The following is a 25,638-nucleotide window of genomic DNA, read 5'->3' as shown; positions in this document are numbered from 1 at the left end:
ATGAGAGAAACATTGATCAGCTGCCTCCTGAACACTCCCCACTGGGTATGTGCCTGAAACCAAGGTACATGTCCTTGATCGGAATTGAACCTGGGACCTTTCAGTCTGCAGACCCACGCTCTACCACTGAGCCAAACCGGTTTCGGCTGAAATTATTTTTTAAAAAAGGTTGTGATAGCCCTGACCGGTTTGGCTATCTATTTTGGCTATCTATTTAAATAGCACCCAGCTGCCCCGTGCACACCTGTCCCCCCCTTTTCCTAAGTTCTGACAGCTCTTTTCAGCCTTTGTAACTTGTTTCCTGAGCCCAGGCAGGCCAGTTGGCTCACTTCTACCTCTGTAACTTCCTAAATAAACATTTGCTTGTAAAAAACAAAACCTTTTGATTGCTAAATATTACACTGTTCTAAGTGCCTCACATGTACACATTTCATTTTTATAAAAACCCACAACTTATAGATGAAGAACGAGGCATAGAGAGGTGAAGAGACTGTGCTACACTGCTGCTTTTGAAGATGGAAAGGGCCAGAAACCAATGAATATAGACGGCCTCTAGAAACAAAAACAAGTAAATATACGGTGCAACATACTGCCATTTTCGTCCTAAGTATAAGCACCTACGTCACTCACTGAAGCACGTACACAACAGTAATAAGAATTTAAAGCACTCATGTATATGCGTCGTCCGACGTAACCTGTGGACTGCCTGTATAGGTGCCCTCCCTCCCCAGAGCACACCCTCGCCTTCCTTCCCTCTGGTGAGTTACCATTCCTTCTTCTCCCAAACTCTTTAACTTGTTCCTAAGCCCATCTCTTTAACAAACTGATTCTCCTACCTCTGTGATTTTATAAATGTTCTTATAAAAAATTGATGTGTAATTGATATTGTTTCAGCTATACAACATCGTAGTCCAATGTTTGTGTATGTGTTGCAAAATGACTTCATTCTCTCTGTGGATTTGGACATGAGTAAACATAGATCTAACATAACCAGCTCACTCCTATTGGAAAACTTGTTTTTCAGATGTAATTTTAACAAACTATATCCTAAGTATTAAAATTTCACACGAAACTAATTTTCATCCTCCCACACAAAAAACACACATTTTGTGGAACCACATGTCTGTGGGTGTTTCTACCTTCAGGATAAAGGCCATCAGATTAAGAAAAAGTCTAATCACAAAGGAATATAAAACTATTTATTAACCACTGTTTACCAGTATTTACAATAAAGTAAACAATATACAGTTGGTTGGTAACATTCTGTTTACTACAAAGCTATTGTTTTTCCTGGTTTTTGTTGAACCAGTACCCCCAATACTGAGACCAAGCCTACATGTAAAGACTGAGTTGGAGTAAAGAGAAAACATGCAGACCAATAGTTTAGATTACAAAAAGTTTGTTCACCCATTTATTCCAGCAGGCCCTAAACTGCCAAGGTCTCTAACAGTCTGATTAGGTATCCATGAATAGTCTTACACTTTCCATGACCTTAACTTTTAGCAATCTAGCACAGGGATTTCAACTTCTTGTAAAGGAATATTTTACGAGGTAAAACCTTTAAATAAGTGTTGCTTACTTAATTAGAACACATCAGGGTTTGCCTAGTTTTCTCATTTGGGTGAGGTTATTGGCAGTGATAAAATTTTCCTCTTAGGGGTTTTGCAAATAAACTTGTATTTGATTGTATATATGGATTCTGATATGTCTACTTTAAATTGTCCAATTTAAACTGCTTACCTTATATATATAACTCCCAATTAATCACAAATTATCTAATTTCAAAGGTTAAAAGCTTCAGGAAAAATTTTAATTTAACTTCAAATAATTTTTTTCTTAGGTTGCTGAAAATGATGGCAGCTCAGAAACATGAACTTATCTATGGTTGTGAAATGGTGTTTTGGTAAAAAAACAAAACAAAAAGAATAAAGAAAACCATTTACATATGTATACACACCTTCCCTCCCTCTCCCTCCAATAAACAAAAACCCCACAATGATCCTTAGGCACATACAAATTCTGACTGAGTAATGACTATGCAGATTTCCCCCAACATTTAGAGAGACTTCTCTAACGCAGAGGAAAAAATACAACAACATGATATCAAACGTTCTTTTCTGACAAAGGAAGCAACTACAGAAAGCTTTTGTTCAAAGTAACCAGTGCTACAGATGCAACCCCCCAAACAACTCCCCAGCACTACTTCAAAACAAACATATCAAACTTGATTTTCATTATAATGTAGTTCTTTCTTCACACTAATAAATCAAAAGAACCAAGACCCAGATTTTATATATATGTATAAATATATATAAAAAACAATGCAAACAATTATTGGGCTTCATCTTCTGGACAAGAATGCCAAGTTAGTCTTTCTTCATAGAAAGCAATTACAATTTGAGGACACTTCATATTTGCCTCTTTTGCCAGCACCAAATCTGCCTCGTCGGAATCTTTCCTGTTGTGGGGCGAGGGGAAAAAAAAATTCAGTTAAAAATCTATACCTTTTTTGTCAAAGGAGAATGGCTCAACACATTATAACTTAATCAGATTATTTAACAATTCAAGAGGATTATGAGGTACTTGTGGTAGGGTTCCAATAAAATTTCATTTTATAAAACAGGCCTGTTTGCTAATATTTGCTTTGAAATATCATTAGTAAAAGTAGAATCATCCCTTCAGCAGATAATTATTATCTAATGATGGAAACTATAAAACCCTTTCTACATAAAGCCTCACAGAAGGGGGGGGGAAAGCCCATTGCTCGGGCTGGGTAGCTCATTTGGTTAGACTTGCAGTGTTTCCCAACCTTCTCTCATGATGAGAATCACCTGGTGGAGTTGTTAAAACAGATTCCTGAATCCCAACTAAGAAGTGCTAAACTAGAATTTTTGAGAACATATAGGTAAAATTGTATACTTAACTAGTGCTCTAACACAGATGTTATATACAGAGCGCTAAGTTAAGTATACAATTTTACCTATATGTTCTCAAAAATTCTAGTTTAGCACTTCTTAGTTGGGATTCAGGAATCTGTGTTTTAACAACTCCACCAGGTGATTCTCATCATGAGAGAAGGTTGGGAAACACTGGTAGAGCATGGTTCCAATTTGTTAAGGTTGCAGGTCCGATCCCCCTGTCAGGGCACCAATTAAGAATCAACCAATAAATGTATAAATAAGTGGAACAACAAATCAATGCCCATCTCTCCCACCACTCCTCATTATGTCAAAAATAAATAAATAAATAAATAAAATAAAAAAATAAAGTCCATCTACTTGTACTTAGAATATACCAGTAATCACCCACACACTTACCACTTCATGAGGAACATTAACTCCCCACTGCTGTCTGTGGCACCAATTATTCGTTCAGGATCAAGACCTCTGGCAAAGCCTCTTGGTTTATCAGCCTGTTTAAGAAGTTAAATGATTATTTGCATATATGTTTCCACACAGCAAATTAATAATGTTAACTTCCAATTTGTTTTTGTGACATATAACTCTTTACAAACAGAAAAAAACCTGGATATCTAAAAGTATTCTGAACCATAAATTAAAACAGACAAACTAATACCTTTATTTCTGATAACTTTAATAATTTAATAATTATAAATCCTTAAAGATAGTATTTCAAATCACTCCCAGGAAATTGCCTAAATTACCTATACTTATAAAGCACATACAAAAATAGAATCAATTCTGTAAAATCCTTAAAACAAGATTAATCAGTATTGTAATCAATCTGAATAGTAAGAAATCTTCTAAAATACGTCCTATAAGCTAGTGATTCTCAAAGTGTCCTCTGAGGGTTCTTGGGAATCCCTGAGACCTTTGGGGTGTGCATTTATCCACAAGGTCCCCTCTTTTCATGTAACTTCATAGTCTTCACATGCCTCCTCCAATCATAACACAGCAAATCAAATACAGAACTATCTACTCTTAAGCCACACATTAAAACAATTTGCAAAAATGTAAAAAATGACATGCTTCACATTTAAAGTTGCTTTTCATGAATAGTTATGAACATGCAATAGATTTTGTCATTCTTAAATAAATATATAAATACTTTTGAAAATTTCTATTTTAATTCTTGCTATAGTCACTTATAGGTATAACCCATATATACAAAAGTTCTTTGGGATCCTCGGTAATTTTTTGGAGACCAAAGTTTAAGAGCTATTTAGATCAATAAATCCTTTCATTGTACCCAGACTTTCACATCAGTATCCCAGACTCTGAAGTCAGATGCCTAGGTTACTTAGAATAATGGTTCTAACCTCTACTAGCTGCGTAGCTCTGGGCAAGTTAACCTCTTTGTGGTTTAGACTACCCCCCAAAATAGGAAGAATATTATCAGCTATCTCACAGACTTTTCATGTATATGACATGCAAATTAAGTAATCTAGAAGATTGTTTGGCACAATGTAAGGGCTAAATGCATGAAAATTAACTATTGTAATTAAACAGTGCTTCTGTAGAGCACGTGGTTGACTTTTGAATTACATACAGTAGTCCCCATTTATTCACTCAAAAATATGTTCAAGACCCAGTGGATAGTACTAAATCCTACACACGTTTTCCCCTACACATACTTATCTAGTTTTATTTATAAATTAGGCACAGTAAGAGATAAACTAGTAATAAAATAAAACAATTAAAATATTGTAAAAGTTATATATAAATGTAGTCTCTCAAAATGTCTTATTGTACTGTACTCACCCTTCTAGTGATGATGTGAGATGGTAAAATGCCTACGCGATGAGATGAATGACGTAGGCATTGTGATGTAGCATTAAGTTAGTAAATGAATGACCTTCTGATGTTATGTCAGAAGGAGGATCATCTGGCTCCAGGTGATCCTGGATCATTGAGCCATGACGATGTTGATGGTTGGATGTCAGGAGCAGAAAATGTTGGTTGGGGAAATTTAGTATTTTTGGAATCAGTTGACCATAGGTAACTGAAACCTTAGATATAAGGGGACTAAAATATACTGATTCTTAACATTGTTATTTTTTTGTTTTGACTGTTAAAGTATCCAAACCAAATCTATAGCCAACCTCTGTTTCTCCTCTGTAAAATGGAGATAATACCTATAATCTTAATAGAGATGTCATGAACATTTAATGGATTATCTGTAAAGTATATGGCATCTAGTTCAAATGATCAAATTTAAAATATAAAGATCTTATCAAGAAATCTGTAGTGTATGTTTAGTCCCCAAGCCTAAATGCCAATTAAGAAGACCCTTTCCCAAATTACCATTCCCAGAACAAAGGGCAAATATAATTTGTTTTTTGAAGCTGAAAGCAAGCAGAGTTGTGGTTTGCCTCAAGCCACAGACACCAGTAGGCAAAGATTTGAACATGTAGTGAGTACTAAACCAACTGCCTCAATTCACGCCAATAAAACAAAAAATGTTATCAAAGATTATGTCAAAATCAAAGTATCATTGGCATTACTTTGATAATGGAAATATCACATACCAAAGTACTTTCTTGTGGTCAAAGCTGTTAAATGGTCAACAGTCAGGATGAGCTATGTGGATTGTTTTCAAGGATTGCTAGTCTTGGATCATAGGAACCATATCCACGAATCTACCCAAAATAACACTAGCACAATTTAAAGCAAGCCTTTTTAAAAGGTGTTTAAATGATATTTTAAAAGCATTAAAGTCTTAAAAGTATTTTAAACATCAAGCCATCAATCTTTTACAAAAAGCTAGTTTGGTGGGCAATATTTTATACTTACAGCATCTCTTTTCTTCTTTGATTTGCTATCATCAGATTCACTGTCAGATAAAGACTTTCTTTTTGTACCATCTTTTTCTTTACCAGCTTTTTGAGAATTAAGAAATGCTTCAATTAACTCTGGACAATCTAAATTTTCTTCAGGCTCCCAAGTATTGTCAGCACTGCATTCAGTTAAAAAAAAGTTCATTCGATTAAACATGGTTTATTACCGTCATTCAGATTCACTTAATATATATGTGAAAAGTCCTCTGCGCTAACCACTTGTTCCCTATGCCTCACATTCTTTTAACACATGATCATATTTCCCTTATGTCTTCTTTCACAATTCCTATCCAAGGGATCAATCTGCTATATTACCTCCAGGTTAACAAAACCTGATTCCACCATATTAACAAGCTAATATTTTTCCAAATTATGGAACAACCCATTTAAAAATGTGAATTCCTAATTCCCACTGTAAATTATTTTAATAGATTAATCAGAAGATACATAGAGTTAGGGCCTCCAATACTGTGGTTTAAAATAATTGAGGTATTCTCAAACATGAGATACCCTGTTTCCCCGAAAATAAGACAGTGTCTTATATTAATTTTTCTCCCAAAGTTGCGCTAGGTCTTATTTTCAGGGGATGTCTTATCTTTCCATGCGCTAGGTCTTATTTTCGGAGGATGTCTAATTTTCGGGGAAACACGGTAGTACTTCCAATTTCTGCTGAGTGCTCAAATTGGGAAATTATATAAAGGGGGAATTAGCAACAGAAAGAAAGTTAAATCCAGCCTTCTGTTTTTTACATTCTTAATTGGTTGGAAAAATATTTCAAAATGAAAATTATAAAATTCGAATTTCAGGGCCCATAAACAAGGGCTGGAAAGAAAACAAGTATCAATTGCCAAATGTGAAAGTATGATCATCCTTCAACAGTGATAGGCTTGCAAACTTTGTGTGCTCTGATCCAAAAAAGCCTTTACACAAATAGAATGAAACTAATCATTTTAGAGATGCAGGGAAAGGTGCTATTAACCTCTGGTTTCAACGTGGTTTGTTGATTCAGACTTCAAAACTGGCAAACCTAAATTAGAGGGTGAAGGAGGACGAGAGCTGAAGTGGAGCCTCCGTTCTGTAGTTACTTTCATTACAGCCTCCTATATCACCTAACACATAGTAGGCTCTCAATCGCACGAGTAGCCTTCAGTTTGGGGAGAAAGGGAAGAGTCAGTTTCCTAACATTTCATGGGTAGGACATAGAGTTTTTAATATGCCAGAAGGTTAAAAAACAAACCAACAAAAACCAACTCTCTACCATATGAAGGTTATCAATTTTGGTTAAATCAAACTGGTTAAATCTCATTCAAAAATAATTCAGGCTTATTTGCTTGGTTCAGCTAGGAAAATTTTTTAGAGGTACATTATGAACTTATGATAAATACCTGAACTCAACTAAGGGTACTGAGAAGCTAACAGGAAAACCGGAACCTTCCATTCAATTCACTCTTCCCAAACGGCTAAGGAGATTGCTTTAAAATGAGAATGGTGGAGGTGGATTCCAGGTAGCTGAAGCCTAATGATCTGACTATCATACTCATCTCCATCACGCTCAGAAAACTCTTTGTAGGTTTCTACCTATCCATTATTAATAATTGTTGCCCATAGAGCCTCACTGTTTTTGTGGTTGAGACAGAAGAGAATCTAAGCATATTTGTACATGATAAACATTAAGAATGTAATTTCTGCATGCAAGTTATCCACAAGACAGCTAATACAAGCAGTTACGAGAGCCACTAGTAACAAGGATCATGAGGAACCAGGAAGCTAAAAAAAAAGGCCCAGACTCTACTTCTCACAGAGATCTAGGATACAGTAAGAACTGGATCATAACAAGCACTTCTGTTCAATACCCACTGGTCTACACTATAGAACCTCCATGTTAGTGCCCTCCTCGTGTAAGGAAGTGAGGTAGATTAGGTATTCTAGTTAATTAGTACAATAGCTACACTGAAATGCGTCCCAGGGCCCTGGCCCAGGTGGCCCAATGGTTGGGCATCGTTCCATGCACTGGAAGGTTGCCGGAAAGCAGAGGGGGCGTGCCGGAGGCAGCTGATCAAGGGCCTGCTCTGATAGTGCACTCCCTCTCCTTTCCTCTCAGAAATCAACTTAAAAAATACAGCACTTCAATAATTCTATAAATTTGACGCTCCAAGGTAAGCAACTAGTATCAAATTTGCTTGGCTAACATGTAGGCTAAGAACTTGGTTCCTTTTAAACAGAACTCGAACAAGATACCCTGAATTAAATGAATTCTATAAACTTAAAGAAACCCCTGGCCGAAACCGGTTTGGCCCAGTGGATAGAGCATCGGCTTGGGGACTGAAAGGTCCCGGGTTCGATTCTGGTTAAGGGCATGTACCTTGGTTGAGGGCATATCCCCAGTAGGGGGTGTGCAAGAGGCAGCTGATCGATGACTCTCTCTCATCGATGTTTCTAACTCTCTATCTCTCTCCCTTCCTCTCTGTACAAAATCAACAAAATATATACTATATAAAACTTTGAAAAAGAAACCCATGGAAAAACTAATAAAAAACCTCAGGTTGAAAACAAGTTTTAAATGCCGCTTAAGTGCCCTTAAACACAGAAGGGATTCACTCACTCTGTGAATCCTTTCCACTTCAGGAAATACTCCACCTTCCCATTCACTACACGTCGGTCCAATACTTTTTCCACTACAAATTCTTCAGGCTCTGCCTCTTCAACTTTTTTACTCTTTCCATTCTGTTTCTTTCCCATTTTTTGCTAAAACAAAAACAAATAAACAAAAAAAGAATTATAAAAATATCTTGTTTTTTGGGGGGTACATTTTAAAGGCTAAATTTATTGCTTATATTATTGTTGAATTTGACACCTAAATTTTTACTTCTATATCCTAAGATAGACACTTCTGGGGGGGGGGGGGGGGGGGGGAGAGCCAACAGATACTAACAATAAAGAAATATGTAATTAAGTTGATTTAGCTTAAACCTATTACTCACCACCTTTCAATTAAACAATACACTAAAAAACACTGTGTGGTTGCCGAAACCGGTTTGGCCCATAGAGCTTCGGCCTGTGGACCGAAAGGTCCCAGGTTCGATTCTGGTCAAGGGCATGTACCTTGGTTGTGGGCACATCCCCAATAGAGGGTGTGCAGGAGGCAGCTGATCAATGTTTCTACCTCTCTATTCCTCTCCCTTCCTCTCTGTAAAAAAGCAATAAAATATATTTAAAAAAAAAAGGGGGGGGGGTATACTTGCTTAAAAAAACAAAAACAAAAAACCACAAAAAAACCAAACACTGTGCGGCTGAAACCACACAGAGATTGCAAAAGAACATTTAAGCTATGTAGAACATTTGGCTCAGTGGATAGTGTCAGCCTGCGGACTGAGGGGGTCCCAGGTTCGATTCCAGTCAAGGGCACATCCCCAGTAGGGGGTGTGCAGGAGGTAGGGGGTGATCGATGTTTCTAACTCTCTATCCCTCTCCCTTCTTCTCTGTAAAAAATCAATAAAATATATTAAAAACAAAACACCCACTGTGTGGAAAAGACTTATCTTTTCCTGGTCTATTTCTGTGTCATCTACAAGAAATGTGTTTACTAGTTTTCACTCAGTTTAACAACCCAGCCACAGCTAGATGGTATTAGGAGATTAGACAGAGGTGAGGGAAGAAGCAGTGACAGATCTTAGTTAAGTGAAACGCAGGCCAGTGAAATCATAGCCCCCACTCGCTAAGACCCCCTTTGCCAATTCAAACACCAATGTTAAAAGGCTCAGCAATATAGAAAAAAGGTTAACTGCAAGAATGATAACGTGGTTCAAAATCCTAGTATCAGTCACAGGATCAACTAAGGAGACCATGACTAGATTAAAAAGAACAAGATTATTTTTCCATAATCTCTATTGATAATATATGTTACTGAACAACTGAAACAAAACTATAAATGCTGTCATTTCAAGATGTCAAACCGCTGGATCAGTTTACTTATAAAAAAAAAAATCCTTCTTGGTTACTCAAGTCTAAATTGGGCCATGGCCAGGTGGCCCAGTTGGTCGGTGTGTTGCACCATACACCAGAAGGTTTCAGGTTCAATAGGGGCCGGGGCAAGAAAAGGAGGCAACCAATCAATGTTTCTCTTTAAAACCAATAAAAACATATCCCTGTGGGATTAAAGGGGAAAAAAAAGGTCTAAATTAGTAGCCAACAAAATTCACTTTTAGCTTAGTTTTCTTTTTTCAAAGATTAACACTATTTAAGAGAAGCAGGAAACCAAGCCCAAATCACCTTTTCCTAATAATTCAAACAGATTTGTTATGAGAAGACTGAAAATGAGTAAACTTTAAAACCCCACATAACTAGCCCGGCCGTTGTGGCTCAGTGGTTGAGGGTGACCTATGAACTAGGGAGGTCACAGTTCCATTCCCCGTCAGGGCACATGCCCAGGTTTTGGACTCGATTTCCTCATGCAGGGCATGCAGGAGGCAGCCGATGTTTCTAGGTCTCTATCACTGATGTTTCTTTCTCTCCCCCCTACTTTCTTCCTCTTGGAAATAAATATATATTAAAAAAATAAAAGAGCAGAAAAAGACAACAGAATACCAGAGATTGCAAAAGAACATTTAAGCTATGTAGTTATTTAGAGGCACACACACACATTAATTACTTGGGCACTGCACCCAATCATATAATTTTCTGCTTCTGTGCAGTAAAAGGAAGGTAAGCATGGTAGTGGGACGAATGAAGAAAAATTGGGTGCAAACGTAAGCTTATTAGACACTAATCCTAAATGACAAACAAAATAGGTCCATGAGGATAAGAGATGAACAGAATAAAGATGACAAAAATAAGCACAGAAAATGAAAAGGATAAACCCTCAGACTAGATAAAATCACTTAATAAAGATTAAAAAACTTTGTACAAAATCAATTTAATCCTATATAATAAAAGGCCAAGTATATAAATCTACCTAATGGTAGGACCATTCGCTATGATGTGCACTGACCACCAGGGGGACAGATGCTTAATGCAGGAGCTGCCCCCTGGTGGTCAGTACCGTCCCACAGGGGGAGGGACGGCTCAGGCAGAAGCCTGGCTCATGGCTGTGCCCCAGTGGGGGGGAGACCCGCCTCTTGCCTCAAAGGATATCTGACTGCCAGCTTGGTGGGGCCGGGGTCTAAGTCATCAGCTGGACATCCTCTGAGGGCTCCCAGACTGTGGGAGTCCACAGGCTGGGCTGAGGGACCTCACCTCCCCAATCCCTGCAAGAATTTTGTGCACCAGGCCTCTGGTTTTAATATAAGCATCTACTTGCTTTCTGTATATATATATTCACCCCCAAAGAACCAAGCAATAGCTCCTTTCCCATCCAATACTCGGACATAGGTGACCATAAAGCCAATTCAATCACTTACTTTGGTTCACTGATTATGAAATTTGAAATTCAATCCTGAAGGGGCACAGAAGATGCTTTGTGCTTTTTCCACTGATGGCTTTGATGAGAATCATTTACACCATAGGTCCACCAGACAGGCTTTATATTTCATATTTCCCAGGACATTTAATTTACATGTGCACTCTAATGATGACACAAATTATAAATCACCAACTTGCCCTTCAGTGTAAACTTCAAGGGGAAAATGTACAAACCAAGTCCACATGTTTTGTTTTATTTAGATGTCAATACCTTTGCATACGTAAGATTATTATTAATGCAGTGTCTGAATTAAACACTGTGGAAATCATAACTTTGAATTTCATGATTCTCATGTGAATACTTGTGTTTTTTTCAAATTTATAACTTAACTGAACATACAATGTCTTGACACATTTGTAGAACTTTAAATGAAACTAAGAGTAAAACTTTGAGTTTAAGAAACTGAAGAGAAAAAAAGTTATCTGCTCATATGCTCCATTCTTCTCTCCTTACTGGATAGATGTGCAGTTTGGTTCATTTTGTATATTATCCCTTAACCTAATCAAAATTATTAGGCCAAATCAATAATCATCTCCATGTAATGCGTTTGTTTTTGCAGCTAATTCTTCCCATAACACTGGGGGCAGAGGGCACTGGGGAATATAAATGGATGCAAATTTCTCAATCACCGAAATGCAAAGTTATAATTTTCAGAGGAAAAACTTGAGTTAGACCCTTTTAGTTTTTCATTAACTTACCAATGTAGTTTTATTGGAGGCCATTTTTTATTGCAGACTCGAAGAGCTGTTACTAGAAAAATGCATGGCAGTTAAAAGGAAGTTTACATGACACAAACAGGTAGCTAACCACAGTGTCTTTTGGATTCCCACCGCCCCTCCCCATGTATACAAATCCACATGAACTGCTGTGTAAGTGATTAGTAATATATTCCTGAGAGTCTATCAGGATTCCAACCAAGTGGGTCTGGAAACCTTATGGGGCCCATCGGTACGAAGACAGCTTAACAGGGCAAAAAACTGCAGACACCCCCCCCCCCACCTCATTTACATCACACTCACTATTCATTTAAAAATGGCCTAATAGTTGGGTTCAAAAACCAGACGCAATCACCCGATCAAAATGACCGAGTACCGTGAATTTTCCCTGCAGGCCTCCTAAGAGTTCTAAGAGTCGCCTAGGTGAAACCTTCCCTCCTTCCAGCCCCTCGTTAAAAAAAAAAAAAAAAAAAAAAAAAAAAAAAAAAAAAACACAGCAAGATGCTCCAGTACCATGCGGTTCCGCTTAAAAACAAACCACCTCCCGGGCACCTCCACCCGCCCCCCGAGACCCAGGGCCTCCCCCGCCGAGGCCCCCCGCCCCGCCCCCACTCGGGAGCCCGGGCCTCGTGGTCAGCGCGCCCGCGGGGAGAAACAAAGGCCGCGGCGGGGGGCTCCGGGCGCTGCGCCACGGGGCCAGCCCGCCGCCCGCCCGCCCGCCCGCGGCGGCCACGTAACGGAGCGCCGCCGCCGCAGCCCAGGGCGGCGGGCGCGCAGCAGCGGAGGGCCCGGCGCCGCCCGCCCGAAAGAGGCCCCGCCGCGGCCGCGGGGGAGGGGGAGGGGGAGGGGGAGGGGGCTCCATGTCGACGGGGGCGGGGGAGGGGAGGAATAACCGCGCTTTGTCTCAGTGAGGCGGCTGCCGCCCGCCTCTGCCCCCTCACGGAGCCTCACCCCCATTACCGACGCCGGCCCCGCGCCAGGCCCGCGGCGGCGGGCGGGGGTCTCCCCTCGCCTCCGCGCCCAGTCCCACACCGCGCCTCGGGGTCGGGTGGGAGCCGGGGACTGGGTGAGGGGTGCGGGGGGGGGGTCCCCAAGACGCATCGTAAGCACCACCTCCGTTGCAAGAGAGAAACACCGACTTCACCGCCTCCGTGCAGCTCCGCGTCCCGAGGCTCCGGCTCCTCCGGCGGCGGCTCGGCCCAGCGCGCCTTCAGCTCCAGCCGCTAGCGAGGGGGAGGGGGCCGGGAGGCGCGCGCGGGGCTGCGCCGCAAGCGGGATTGGCGCCGCCCACGCCGGCGACAGCGAGGGGCGGGGCGGGGCGTGCGTGCGCGCGCCGGAGAGGGGGCGGGGCCGCGCGGGGCCTGCCGGGAGCCAGAGCCCAGACCCAGGGGGAGGGTGCAGGCCACCGCGGCAACTTACCGTTCGCGGGGTGGCGCCAGGTGGTCCCCGGAGGGGCGGGAGAGGGAAGGAGGGGCGAGGGCGAGGGCGAGGACCAAGGTCTTCAGGGCGGGGACGTTTCGGCTTCGCCGGCCGCAGCGCTGGCGCCAAAACCGGACTCCGCCCACTTCCTCGCTCCGGGGGTGGGTATCTCCCGGGGCTGGGAGGTGGGTGGCGAGGAAAACGGAGCTGGGGCGGGGTCGGGGAATGGGACCCCAAGGACACTGACCCGCGCTAGGCTGGCGGAGCGCGCTTGCAGCTTGTTGACTAGAAGAGGCTTTGGATGGACCCGGAAGGGGCCGAGCCAGCCCTGGGCTCCGGGGAAAGGGACGGGGGGGGGGGGGGGGAGAAGGGCTGCGGGGAGGCTGCACAGATTTTTTTCCCGGGGGTGGGGGGGGCAGAAGGCCAGATGGGAGCACTAGCCAAGGCCTTGCTGACGGAGCGGACCTTCTGGGCTGGGGAGTAAGCTCCACCCGACAGCTTTTAGGATTAGTATTTCCAATGGCGCGACCGTTTCTCACCTGCCCTGCGCTCAGGCGGCGGGGGGCTGGAACGCAGTTCCAGAGAGCGGACCGCGCCTGCGCGAGCCTTCCGCCAATTCACGGAGCCGCTCTACGCAGGCGACGTCCGGCGCTCCCCCGGGCGGCGGGGAGGGCGGGGTACGCGTTCGGCGTAAAGGAGGGCGTGGCGGGTTCCCGCCATGGGCGGCAGTTAGGGCGTTTACGCAACGCCCTGACGTCAGGACGCGTTGGTGGGAGGGGAAGGTTCTAGAAAAGCGGCGGCCGCGGCCGGAGCGGCATTCGCGGCGGCGCCGGCTGAGCGTGCGGACGTGCCTCCGGCCCTGTTGTTTCTCCAGCGGCGGCAGTTCTCACTACAGCGCCAGGACGAGTCCGGCTCGCGTGCGACCGCGGAGATCTCTCTCATCTCGCTCGGCTGCGGGAAATCGGGCTGAAGCGACTGAGTCCGCGATGGAGGTAACGGGTTTGAAATCAATGAGTTGTTGGAAAAGGGCATGGCCAGGCCGTTGGCGCCATTGTGGAAGGCCGGCCCCCACCCGGCCCGCCGGGGAGAGCGGCCGCGGAGCCGGGCCGCCTCAGGAGCGGTGGGTCCCCGGAGACGGTCGCGGAGGGGGCGCCTCCGCGGAGGGAGGCCTGTGTGTGCAGCGCTCTCCCCACCCTGCAGCCTGCCGGCGCCATTTCCCTCCGCTGGGGGTGGGGGAGGGGATCCCTCCCTCATGGCGGCCGCGGCCGCGCTTCAGTCCAAAGCGGGGCGCGGGGGCGGGGGTCGCCCCTGCCCGGTCACCACAGGCCGGCGTGCGGCCCCGGCGGCCCCGCGAGCGAGCGCCTGGCGGGCCCGGCGCCGCCGGAGCGAGACTGCGGCGCCTCCCCTCCCCCCCTCCTGGGATCCGGATTTGGCGGCCGCCATTTTCATTCCTCTCCGTCGTCGCCGCGTTTTTCTCTTTAACCGTCTGAATCCTCCTGCTGGGGCCCTTTTAATCCAAAATTAGAAGCGGGCAGCTGTTTTATCCCCCCCCCGCGCCGGGTCCCCGCGGTTCGGAGGCGGGTGCCGGGTGTGCGGGGCGCGGGGGCCAGCTCGGGTCCTGCGCACCTCGCTGGCGGCGCGCTCCTTCCTCGATGAAATGGCGCCATTGCGCTCGGCCGCGGCGAAGGGCGGGGGGGCGCTGGTGGCAGCGCGGAGGGCCCGCGGGGAAGCGCTGCCCCCGCTTTCAGGCGACCCAAAGCACAGAGGGAACATTTGTTTTGCAGTGCTGATTCCTCTGGGTAACGGTTTTTTTTTTCCTCCTGGTTTGCGGTGACCAAAAAAGCCAGTTTTGCATTCAACTTTACAATTAGAAATAAGACCAGAATTGGGACCCAATCAGATTAGTGCCCATTATGGGTAGGTGTGGGGAAGGTTATATAGTTGGGGGCGTCTTCATTTTTGAAAAACGATTTTCCTGAAGGACTCCCTCTGAGCTGTATTTCTCGTACTCTAAAAAATATTTTTTGCCTGTAAATTTATGCTTTACTCGTAAAGACCATGCATTCTTATAAGAGGAAGTGAAATAGAAACGAAGCACGGCTCAGTCCTTCAATGCCTGTGTGTATTGCTGTAGATAGGTTTTTGGCTGGGCCGTTATGTATTTGAACTTTGTCACTTGTTTCCATTTATGTTTGCAATCATGGTTGATCATTACATTGATAAGTATAAGGTCTAAAGCGAATGGGGGGGGGGTCTATCTGGGCATTTTCTTTGACCCTGTGCTCCCTTGTAAAATAAATTTAATCGATAGTGGACATCGGGTAAGTTTGGAGAAAACTTAGGTAAGTAACAAGCTTTTGCTTTTGTCTAGTGATTTGAAAAAATTGTTGTATATGCACTTTTTAAATCTCGGTTATTTACTTGGGGTTTAAACACCTATTCTGACAATACAGTAAGTGAAATTAGTTAATATATCCATATTCAAAGTAATCGCTTTAACATATTGACATTTAAATGTATTAGGAGCTAGTTTGATAATTTGTTAATCTTTACCTCCCCACCCCCACCCCCCCATTCTTGAAAGCAGTTAACTGAGTAAAAAATTGTCTGGCTTGATTTATCAGTGTATTTTTTGTTAATGGCAGAATATCATGCTCCCAGGGCAAAAGCCTGCATATTACTGGGTTGAGAGTTATGCTATTTGGGAATAAACTCTCCTGATGTGTCGAAAGTCACATTAATTTAATCTTTTAGTTTATATGGCACATTCATGGCAGTTGGTCATGGGCAGCAGACCTATTCTAATTTTTTTTTTAAAAATTTACCTGAAAACCAAATGATTTCCAATCCATACTTGTTAGTTCTAAATTCAAGACTGATAAAGCAGCAATATTTGCTTGCTGGTTTGTGGGGATTAAGATTTCAGCCTAGGCTTTTATCCTTTTTGCTTGTAAAATTAGGAAAGCGTATGTTGTGTAGCTTGTCAGATGTCCAATAATTTCAGTACACTTGAGCTTTCTGTATTTCCCCCAGTGGTAGTAGTCACAGTGCTCATTGAAATTTTTGAACAGTGAAATGATTACAGTGTTTTACTGACTCACGGGTGGTTAGCCCTATATGCATTCAGCTTGCTTATGAATTGTCAATTTAAGTACCAGAAATTGGAGTGCCCAGGAAATCGTGGTTATTACTTTTTAAGATATAAACAATCTTTAGTTTGTCAGAGAGTGAATTTTAAGGACATTTTGCTATATATATTGAACATTTAAATTTTTACCCCAACCAAAAGTAGTTGGTAAGTGGGGAAAGGATTTTTTTCTTACTGTGATACATTAGAGTTTCCACCAGAGGGAGCAAATGAAAGGAAACAAATCAGACACTTGTATCTAAATCCTAAATGGTAAACTATGGGTTGTAAAGAACCAATTATTTTTATATCTAAACCGAGTATTTAGTGTTCAGTTTTGTTCTAGGATATAGGGTTGAATGCAAATTCTAATGAGAATTGATTAACTCTTCAGTTACCAGGGAATAGATTTGCTCCTTTCACTTCAGAAAGTATTTTTTTAAGCTAAGTGATACTGAATTTATATGAATTAATGTCAAGTAAGTTTGAATGAAGCATATGACTTTGAAACGTATAGTACAGCTGACGAAATTTTTTGGTGTAACACAACTAATATACAGTTTAACATATGGTTAAAATTTGATGTAAGTTTTTTTTTTCCCTCCAGAAAACTTTAGAAACTGTTCCTTTGGAGAGGAAAAAGGTACTCTGCCAGCAGGTCACCTTATATTTAAGAATTTAAATTCCTGCATACAAAGAGAAAATATAAATAAAAATTGAAATGGTGTTTTCCTTTGCAGAGAGAAAAGGAACAGTTCCGTAAACTCTTTATTGGTGGCTTGAGCTTTGAAACCACAGAAGAAAGTTTGAGGAACTACTATGAGCAATGGGGGAAACTTACAGACTGTGTGGTACGTTAAATACATAAAAGTGCCTTTACATACCAGTCCTTCAACTGTTGGACTGATTTGTTTAAAATACTGAGTGAATCCTGGAGAAAATGACAAATCTAGGTCCTTAATTTAAAAATGTTATTAATTGAAGAATAACTAGATCAAATGCTACTTTTCCTTTGATTTTAAAGGTAATGAGAGATCCTGCAAGCAAAAGATCAAGAGGATTTGGTTTTGTAACCTTTTCGTCCATGGCTGAGGTTGATGCTGCCATGGCTGCAAGACCTCATTCAATTGATGGACGAGTGGTTGAGCCAAAACGTGCTGTTGCAAGAGAGGTGAGCATAGCATAACTTCGTGCAATAAAGATAAAATATAAATTTTGAAAGAACTTCTTTTTAATTAGCTCGATTTAAGCTATGGTGGTTTCCCAAAGACGAGTTTCTTATTCATAAGCTGTTGCATTACCTGGTATTTTACCATAGGATAGGAACAATTTATGGTGCCCAGAGATGCTTTCAATCGAATTTGGTTTCTATGGTCATGATTTGACACCCCCCCTACTTCCCTCCTACTTACTACTACAGGAATCTGGAAAACCAGGGGCTCATGTAACTGTGAAGAAGCTGTTTGTTGGTGGAATTAAAGAAGATACTGAGGAACATCACCTTAGAGATTACTTTGAAGAATATGGGAAAATTGATACCATTGAGATAATTACTGATAGGCAGTCTGGGAAGAAGAGAGGCTTTGGATTTGTTACTTTTGATGACCATGATCCTGTGGACAAGATTGTGTGTAAGTATATAAGAACTAGATGTATGCCCCTTTCATAGATTTAGTTTTGTTATGGTAATACCTACATCTTTATTAAAAGGCAAACTTTAAAATAATTTATAAGTTACAATTTATAGAATGCTGATTTATTGAAGTCTGAATTTTCCCTTCCAGTGCAGAAATATCATACCATCAATGGTCATAATGCAGAAGTAAGAAAGGCTTTGTCTAGACAAGAAATGCAGGAAGTTCAAAGTTCTAGAAGTGGAAGAGGAGGTACCTTTTAATTCTATTTCCTTTTTCCTTTTAAATGTTTTTTTTTTGTGTGTGTGTGTGTAAATGCTTTTTACTAATTAGGGCACTTATTGTAGGCAACTTTGGTTTTGGAGATTCTCGAGGTGGTGGTGGAAATTTTGGGCCTGGACCAGGAAGTAACTTTAGAGGAGGATCTGGTAAGTTTTAAGTTCTATATATTGAAGGATGAATATGCTTGATTGGAAAACTATGATTAGAATCATGAAATCAGTTTAATTTTAAGATGGTAATTTTTTATAAGTAGATGGGATATTCTGATTTGGCTAGGAAAGATAAGAGTTAAATCTTAAAGCTAATAAAGGACAATCAGCCCTAGCTGGTTTGGCTCAGTGGATAGAGCATTGGCCTGAGGGCTGAATGGTCGTTCCAGGTTCCATTCTGGTCAAGGGCACTTGCCTATATTGTGGTCTTGATCCCCAGTAGGAGGTGTGCAGGAGGCAGCCAATCAATTCTCATCATTGATGTTTCTCTCCCCGTCTCCCTTTCTCTGAAATCAATAAAAAAATATATGTTTTTAAAAAAAGACAATTACAGAAATCTTTTTTGTGGTCTTTAAGAACATTTAAAATGGCTTTAAAACTACCAAGTAATCCTGAATAGTGAGTGAAAATAGTCATCAATCAGCTGCCTCTGGCACACCCCCTACTGGGGATGTGCCCGAAACCAAGGTACATGCCCTCAGCTGGAATCGAACCTGGACCTTTCAGTCCGCAGGCTCTATCCTAGGGGTGTCGAACTCAATCAGAGAAGGGGCCAAAATCTAAAATCCAGCCTAAATCGCGGGCCGAATGGTTTACTGAACAGTCATAAACTGACAATGTCATAAACTGACAGCGGAGTGCAGTGATGACAGCGCGGTGCGGGCCACATTGCAAGGCCTGGCCTGGCGGGCTGGATTTGGCCCGCGGGCCTTGTGTTTGACACATGTGTTCTATCCTCTGAGCCAAACCGGTCCCTGCTGTTAAATCTTATTAAGCTTCCAAGTATTTATCTGAATAATTAACGTCATTCTTAAGTAAATATATGGACTAAGTTTGCCAAGTCCAAGCCCGTAAATTAGGCAGTTTTCTTGACAGTGAGTTTTAATGAATTATACTTTGTGTTTATTTTGAAGGATAAAGTACTAATACTTTAGTTCCTAATCATCCATAGGTAGTAATAGAGAATATGGAGGAAAGGAAGATAAGAAACTGAATAGGGTATATTTAACATAATTTTTTTCCCCCCCAACAGATGGCTATGGAAGTGGTCGTGGATTTGGGGATGGCTATAATGGGTATGGAGGAGGACCTGGAGGTCAGTTTCTTTGATTTATGGGGCTTTAAAGATTGAATCCTGCTTATGTTTGTCTAGTTTAGTACATACATGAGCTTTTTCTGTGTCTACATTTTACCTTTGATGAAGAGCTTTTGAGTGATAGTTGTTTTAGTCACTTGGCTTTTCCTTTATAATTCACACCTTAGAAAAGGGAATAGTTGTGGTATAGGATTAAAGATCATTTGGGTGAATTTTAAATGAGAATTTAAAGATGCCATACTCTTTCTCAAGCAAAAGGATTGAACATAGATGTGATACTTTATGTATAGTTTCCCTGAAAAAGTATAAGGCATTAGATAGGACCATTAGGTTTTAATCCTTAATTATGATTAATCCCCGAGGATAACTTCCCAAATGTAATCAAAGGAACATTTCTAAAGTACACAAGGGTACTCTTGGGTCCAGCTAAGGTTATGAGCCACTGTTACATATCAAGTGATAATATTAGATGTTTTGTTGGAGTACAGAAATGATTGATACCTGCTGGCAAATTCCTAGTAAAGACATTTCAACATGAGTTAGCAAAAGACTGATTTTGTCACAAATTACACATAACTAAGTTACACCTAAATATTTCCAACATTGCTTTGAAATCCAAATTAATTGCCCATCAGTTTGCTAATTTCTGACACCCCATTTCTACTTAGGTTAAGGGTGTAGTGAGCATATTATTAGGAAACAAATCTGAGTTGGGAAGTTGGGGTCTTTTGGACCACTTAAGGTGATGGGGTGGCTCTTGTTTTGTTAGCTTACACCTCATCTACCCTCAGAAACAATACAAAATACAAGGTGTCTTAAAAGAACCATTAATACCTTTAATTTCAGGGAAGAGCAGAGACACTGATAGGTATTTGTCTCTAATGGTTTTATCTAGTTGATTGTGGGTTTGTACTCCCAATTCCCTCATTTTATCAGGGATACTTTGTTCTGCCCTTGAGGCTATTCTAGAAGAGATTGCATAGAACAAATATAAAAAATATGTTTTGGAAATCTAGAAATGGGTTTGATAAGACAGTTCAAATGGCATTGAAAATATTAAGTAATTACTTAAAGGCTTATTTTATAATAGGTGGCAATTTTGGAGGTAGCCCTGGTTATGGAGGAGGAAGAGGAGGATATGGTGGTGGAGGACCTGGATATGGCAACCAGGGTGGGGGCTACGGAGGTGGTTATGACAACTATGGAGGAGGTAATAAATTCACCTGCAACCTTTATGTGGGAATTTGGAGTGGAATTAATGACTTTTAATGACATTTCTTTCAATTCAATGTTGTCAGTAGTTGCCTTAAAATTGTAGAATTGTAGATAGGTGTTTTGCATTTATTCTGATTTGCTTTTTTGGGAGATTTGTTGTAAATACTTGGCATGTATTACTGTTTAATGTTTGTTAAATCTGAGGGTCATTATGCAAAACTTGAATTTAAACTTTTATTTTTACAGGAAATTACGGAAGTGGAAATTACAATGATTTTGGAAATTATAACCAGCAACCATCTAACTATGGTCCAATGAAGAGTGGAAATTTTGGTGGTAGCAGGAACATGGGGGGACCATATGGTGGAGGTAATTTATTACATTCTTTAAGTCATTTCGTGGGGTTAAAGGAAAAGATTAGTTTTTGACATGATAACATGCTCATAGTTTATAGCAGGGTTGGGGAACCTTTTTTCTGCCAAGAGTCAGGATATTTATGTTTGAAGGGCAATGCAAAATTATCTACTTAAAAAGTAGCCCAATATATTTGATCTAGTATTTAGTTTACTCCCTTGCAGACCAAATGATTTTGAGTGTTGAGAGTTTCCCACCCCTGGTTTTAAAAGGTCACCGAACTTCTCAGAAATAATTCAATTAGTATAACTTCAGCTTGGATTTGGTGTGATGGATGGTTAGGATGTTAAGTGGTGTAAAATACAGGGTGGGGCAAAAAGATTTACAATTCATAGGGGGAAGTAATGCAAGAATAAAGACTTTAATGTACTCACAACTGTAACCCTACTGTACCCCACCCTGTATTTACAATTTGGGAAAGGAGGTTAGATATTTTGCATGGGGTTTTTCCCCCCTTGACTGATTATATGAGAGCCAAATAAAATGGCCAAATACATAGCAAAGTGTTACACATTTGTATGAGTTGTCTCTTTAAATATTAATCACAAATCTTTATTCAAATTTTTATGTAGTAGGACCAAATAGATTTCTTCATGCCTCTTAGTATTTTTTTTTTAAATATACCTTCCTTACTGGCTCCAAATGATAGCTAGGTAGGTAGGATTAATAATTATTATAGTGATTGTGGGAAATTAAGTAAGCTTGCTTTCGTCCTGTTCTAGGAAACTATGGTCCTGGAGGAAGTGGAGGAAGTGGGGGCTATGGAGGGAGAAGCCGATATTGAGCTTCTTCCTATTTGCCATGGGTAAGTAGCTTTTGAGTTTTACATTATTACTGTCTTGGGGAGACCTAGCTGTCAGGAGTAAAAGCTTTTTAGGATCATGTTATCTTTCCTTAAAACCTGGTTAGATGGATAATTTCATAACCTATTTTTTTTTTACTCTTTACTTCTGTTGAAACAGGCTTCACTGTATAAATAGGAGAGGATGAGAGCCCAGAGGTAACAGAACAGCTTCAGGTTATCGAATAACAATGTTAAGGAAACTCTTATCTCAGTCATGCATAAGTATGCAGTGATATGGCAGAAGACACCAGAGCAGATGCAGAGAGCCATTTTGTGAATGGATTGGATTATTTAATAACATTACCTTACTGTGGAGGAAGGATTGTAAAAAAAAAATGCCTTTGAGACAGTTTCTTAGCTTTTTAATTGTTGTTTATTTCTAGTGGTCTTTGTAAGAGTGTAGAAGCATTCCTTCTTTGATAATGTTAAATTTGTAAGTTTCAGGTGACATGTGAAACCTTTTTTAAGATTTTTCTCAAAAGTTTTGAAAAGCTATTAGCCAGGATCATGGTGTAATAAGACATAACGTTTTTTCCTTTAAAAAAAATTTAAGTGCGTGTGTAGAGTTAAGAAGCTGTTGTACATTTATGATTTAATAAAATAATTCTAAAGGAAATTGTGTAATACTAGACTTTTTATTTTAAATAAGTTAAGGAGTGGGTAGTATAACTAAGGTCCATTGCAAAGCTGTTGTTATATTTGTGTAAGATAAATGCTGGTCAGATATAAGTGTGTTGTCTGCAATTCATCAGGATTATCTAGATAACTTAAGGGATATCTCTGCAAGGAGAAACACCTTTTTAGATCTTTTAGATGCTGCTTCTTCAATGCAAGGAAAGGAAATAACCCCAGCGAGGTACTCTTCAGGGATACAGGTCTAGTACAAGAAAACTCTTGGCGGCTACTAAGTTCAGCCAGTCTTAAAAAATTGTGCTGTTTCTACAAAGCTTTTAACTACAGTAGTTTATAAGGATGCCAACGAAAGCTGAGGGTGTAGAGCAAATAGTTCTAAGCTTCAGTTAAACTTCTTTAGGTAAGATCTTATTTACTTTTCCTTTCTTAATTTTCCTCCCCAAAAGATAAACTAATTCTCTTCAATGGTCTTTCAGTATAGTGGTTCTTAGTAGTTTAACATAGTTATAAATTGAGTTTAACAATTTATAAACTCAAGAGAATAATTTCATAAACCCTGTCTTCCAGTCTGTCAGTTACTTAAATTATTTTGGTTGTGTTCCCTCCCCCCCCTTTCCCCTTTCTTTCTTTCCCATCCCCCTCTCCCTCTATGAAGATTCAGGTGCTTAACATATCATTTTTTTCCCTGCTGGAATTTTAGCATTGATATGAACCATGGACAAGTATATTCTGCTGCCACAAAGACTGTAAAGTGCTTCATTTCAACAGCTGAGGCAAGCCAAGTGATTAATAAAGCTTTTCTTGGTTCCTTCAGTGGTGTTGGTAGTAAAATGGTAGGTAAAAGTTAGGCTGCAAGCTCAATAAACCATGAAATTTCCCATCATTAACACCCATGTGTATTCACATTTCTTGGATCAAGCATTTTGAGAACTGGGGTTTTTATTAAAAATACATTTTACTTTATGGTTCTAGTTTTACATGCTTATCAGGATTACCCTAAGGAGATAGGGCTAAATGGCTGAATCAGATTTCAGATAATAGCATATTTACAGTGTCTGTCTACATTATAAATCCTGTATGTATTTAGTACTAAATACTGGGGTGTGAATGTGGTTAATTCTTTCCCGATTCCCTATCTTATAGGAAAGATATAGGTTCGCTGCTGAAATTCATTCCTTAAATGTCATCATCAGAGTTTGATTGCCTGGCTTTATTGCCTTTTCAGGAAGTGATAATCAGGGCATATTCTGCTCTATGCACCAGTGAGTCGTCTTTGATCCTAAGAACACCACAGAAGTTATTTAGGTTCTTTGGACAAACATGATAAACTTCTTCAGATACTTTTTTTTTCCTTTGGCAGGAAGGTGTCTTGCTGCAGGTAACTAATGAAGAAGTGGTCAACCACAGAGTCTTCAAGAAATAAGAAATTCTGTACCATCTGAAAGTAGTTGTTGGTGCCTTCATTTTAAAAAGCACTCTAAGATCAAAGGGAATTGTTTTATACAAACTTCATTTAGTATAGGTTCTTAATATAAAACCATTACAAGTTGAGTATTGTTTGTAAAAATAGCATCAAATCAGCTAGAGAGATAAATGTATCATGTTTTAAATTAGGTTTTGTGAGTAGACAGATTAAAGTTTTATTTTAAATATAAAGTTTATAAAAATAAATACTTTTGTATCCAAATACTTGGTGTAATGTTTACACATAAAATGTGTGAATCTTGTTCTATAAGCATTCAGTTGTCTAAAGAATTGCCATCCTTAGATTTTTAAAGCAGTTTCACAAAACTGTACATATTTCCCTTTTTTCCATTTTAATAGACATGAAAAACACATTGTGGACATTACTGGCTGTCCCTAATAAAATGCCATTCTTTTATACACTATATTCAGCGTTGGAATGCTGCTATAGTTTTCTGGCTTTACCATGTGTGTTCAACCTCCCTGGTGGCGTTTTAAAATTTATTACAGGCTTTTAAACGGTGGTACAAATTCAGTGGTTATGCAAAGCACCAAGACACGAAATTTGTGACTCTAGTTTCTTAAAGTGGTTGCATTTTTCACTGAGTACTGGGTAGCTGTCTTTAAAGGGTTTAAGAAGTATGGTGGATAAAATTTAGTAACGGTGACCTTCTTTGATATTTACCTAAAATAACAAAAAGCATAAAAACATGAAATGCCAAGGCTGTCTCATTTTCTTTAGTTTTGATAATATAAAGTATCAGGTAAGTCAAACTAATGATGGCTAACAAGAAAAGCTGTTTTTGTTTCAAATAACTATTCAAGTACACTGTCTTAATACTCAGCTTCAAATTAGGAAAATAACTTGGAAAGTTTCCAAAGTGTCTAGCTTGACAACTAAGTTGGACCTTGAGGTAAATGAAGTCAGAAACCTTAAAACACCCAATCCTTAACCAACGGATATGCACTGCTTTTGGCTTAGAGAGTAGAGCATCAGCCCACAGACTAAAGGGTCACAGGTTCAATTCCGGTCAAGGGCATGTAACTTGGGCTGCAGGCCTGATCCCAGCCCCAACCAGGGGCGCATTACAGGAGGCAACGAATTACTATTCCCTCCCACTCTAAAAATCAACTGGAAAAATAACCTGGTGAGGATTTAAAGTGTTAGTACCTAATAAACTAAATGAAGTGGCTATCGAAACAATCTCCCCTTAGAACTTATGGTAGTTTTTCTATCAAAATTACTAAAAGAAGGTAACGGGGCAGTACTTTCAAGCTTGTTGCCACATACCAAAAGTATTGCTGATAGGACAAAAAATAAACAATACTG

At 40.5% G+C, this 25,638-nt stretch overlaps 2 protein-coding genes across 29 annotated transcripts in view; one reads left to right on the top strand and one right to left on the bottom strand.

The window, feature by feature from the left end:
* Positions 1–1,185: 1,185 nt before the first annotated feature.
* On the bottom strand, positions 1,186–14,024 carry CBX3 (chromobox 3). 9 transcript variants are annotated; one of them, XM_084896389.1, is made up of 7 exons: positions 13,930–14,024; positions 13,391–13,568; positions 11,954–12,005; positions 8,400–8,542; positions 5,754–5,916; positions 3,318–3,412; positions 1,186–2,458 (listed from the first exon to the last, which is right to left on the bottom strand). In XM_084896389.1, the coding sequence occupies exons 3-7, from the start codon at positions 11,975–11,977 to the stop codon at positions 2,332–2,334; spliced, it is 552 nt and encodes a 183-aa protein (XP_084752515.1). In that variant the 5' UTR covers positions 11,978–12,005; positions 13,391–13,568; positions 13,930–14,024; the 3' UTR covers positions 1,186–2,331. The 9 variants fall into 9 exon arrangements, with proteins under 9 accessions (XP_084752515.1, XP_084752516.1, XP_084752519.1 ...); XM_084896390.1 differs by lacking the exon at positions 13,391–13,568 and having other exon boundaries at positions 13,930–14,020; XM_084896393.1 differs by lacking the exon at positions 13,930–14,024 and having other exon boundaries at positions 11,954–11,999; positions 13,391–13,716.
* A 140-nt stretch (positions 14,025–14,164) lies between these two features.
* The window catches only part of HNRNPA2B1 (heterogeneous nuclear ribonucleoprotein A2/B1), a 473,571-nt gene continuing 462,097 nt past the window's right edge, over positions 14,165–25,638 (top strand). Inside the window, exons 1-13 of one of the 20 annotated variants that reach the window (XR_014796075.1) lie at positions 14,189–14,382; positions 17,125–17,160; positions 17,258–17,368; positions 17,542–17,688; positions 17,938–18,148; positions 18,302–18,403; positions 18,499–18,579; positions 19,676–19,738; positions 20,829–20,948; positions 21,200–21,322; positions 22,090–22,172; positions 22,330–23,677; positions 24,205–24,733. Coding sequence is in view for 8 of the 20 variants with exons in the window: in XM_084896372.1 (XP_084752498.1) it covers positions 14,377–14,382; positions 17,125–17,160; positions 17,258–17,368; positions 17,542–17,688; positions 17,938–18,148; positions 18,302–18,403; positions 18,499–18,579; positions 19,676–19,738; positions 20,829–20,948; positions 21,200–21,322; positions 22,090–22,151 (1,062 nt within the window). In the remaining 12 variants the exon portion in view is untranslated. Of the gene's footprint in view, positions 14,383–17,124; positions 17,161–17,257; positions 17,369–17,541; positions 17,689–17,937; positions 18,149–18,301; positions 18,404–18,498; positions 18,580–19,675; positions 19,739–20,828; positions 20,949–21,199; positions 21,400–22,089; positions 22,173–22,329; positions 23,678–24,204; positions 24,734–25,638 lie in introns of those variants that run through there. The other 19 variants (XR_014796083.1, XR_014796084.1, XR_014796085.1 and 16 more) reach the window with 19 other exon arrangements.

This window comes from Pipistrellus hanaki (assembly GCF_964339955.1).
Source record: "Pipistrellus hanaki genome assembly, chromosome: 10".
NCBI lineage: Eukaryota > Metazoa > Chordata > Mammalia > Chiroptera > Vespertilionidae > Pipistrellus > Pipistrellus hanaki.
This window is presented reverse-complemented; position numbering and strand designations above follow the sequence as displayed.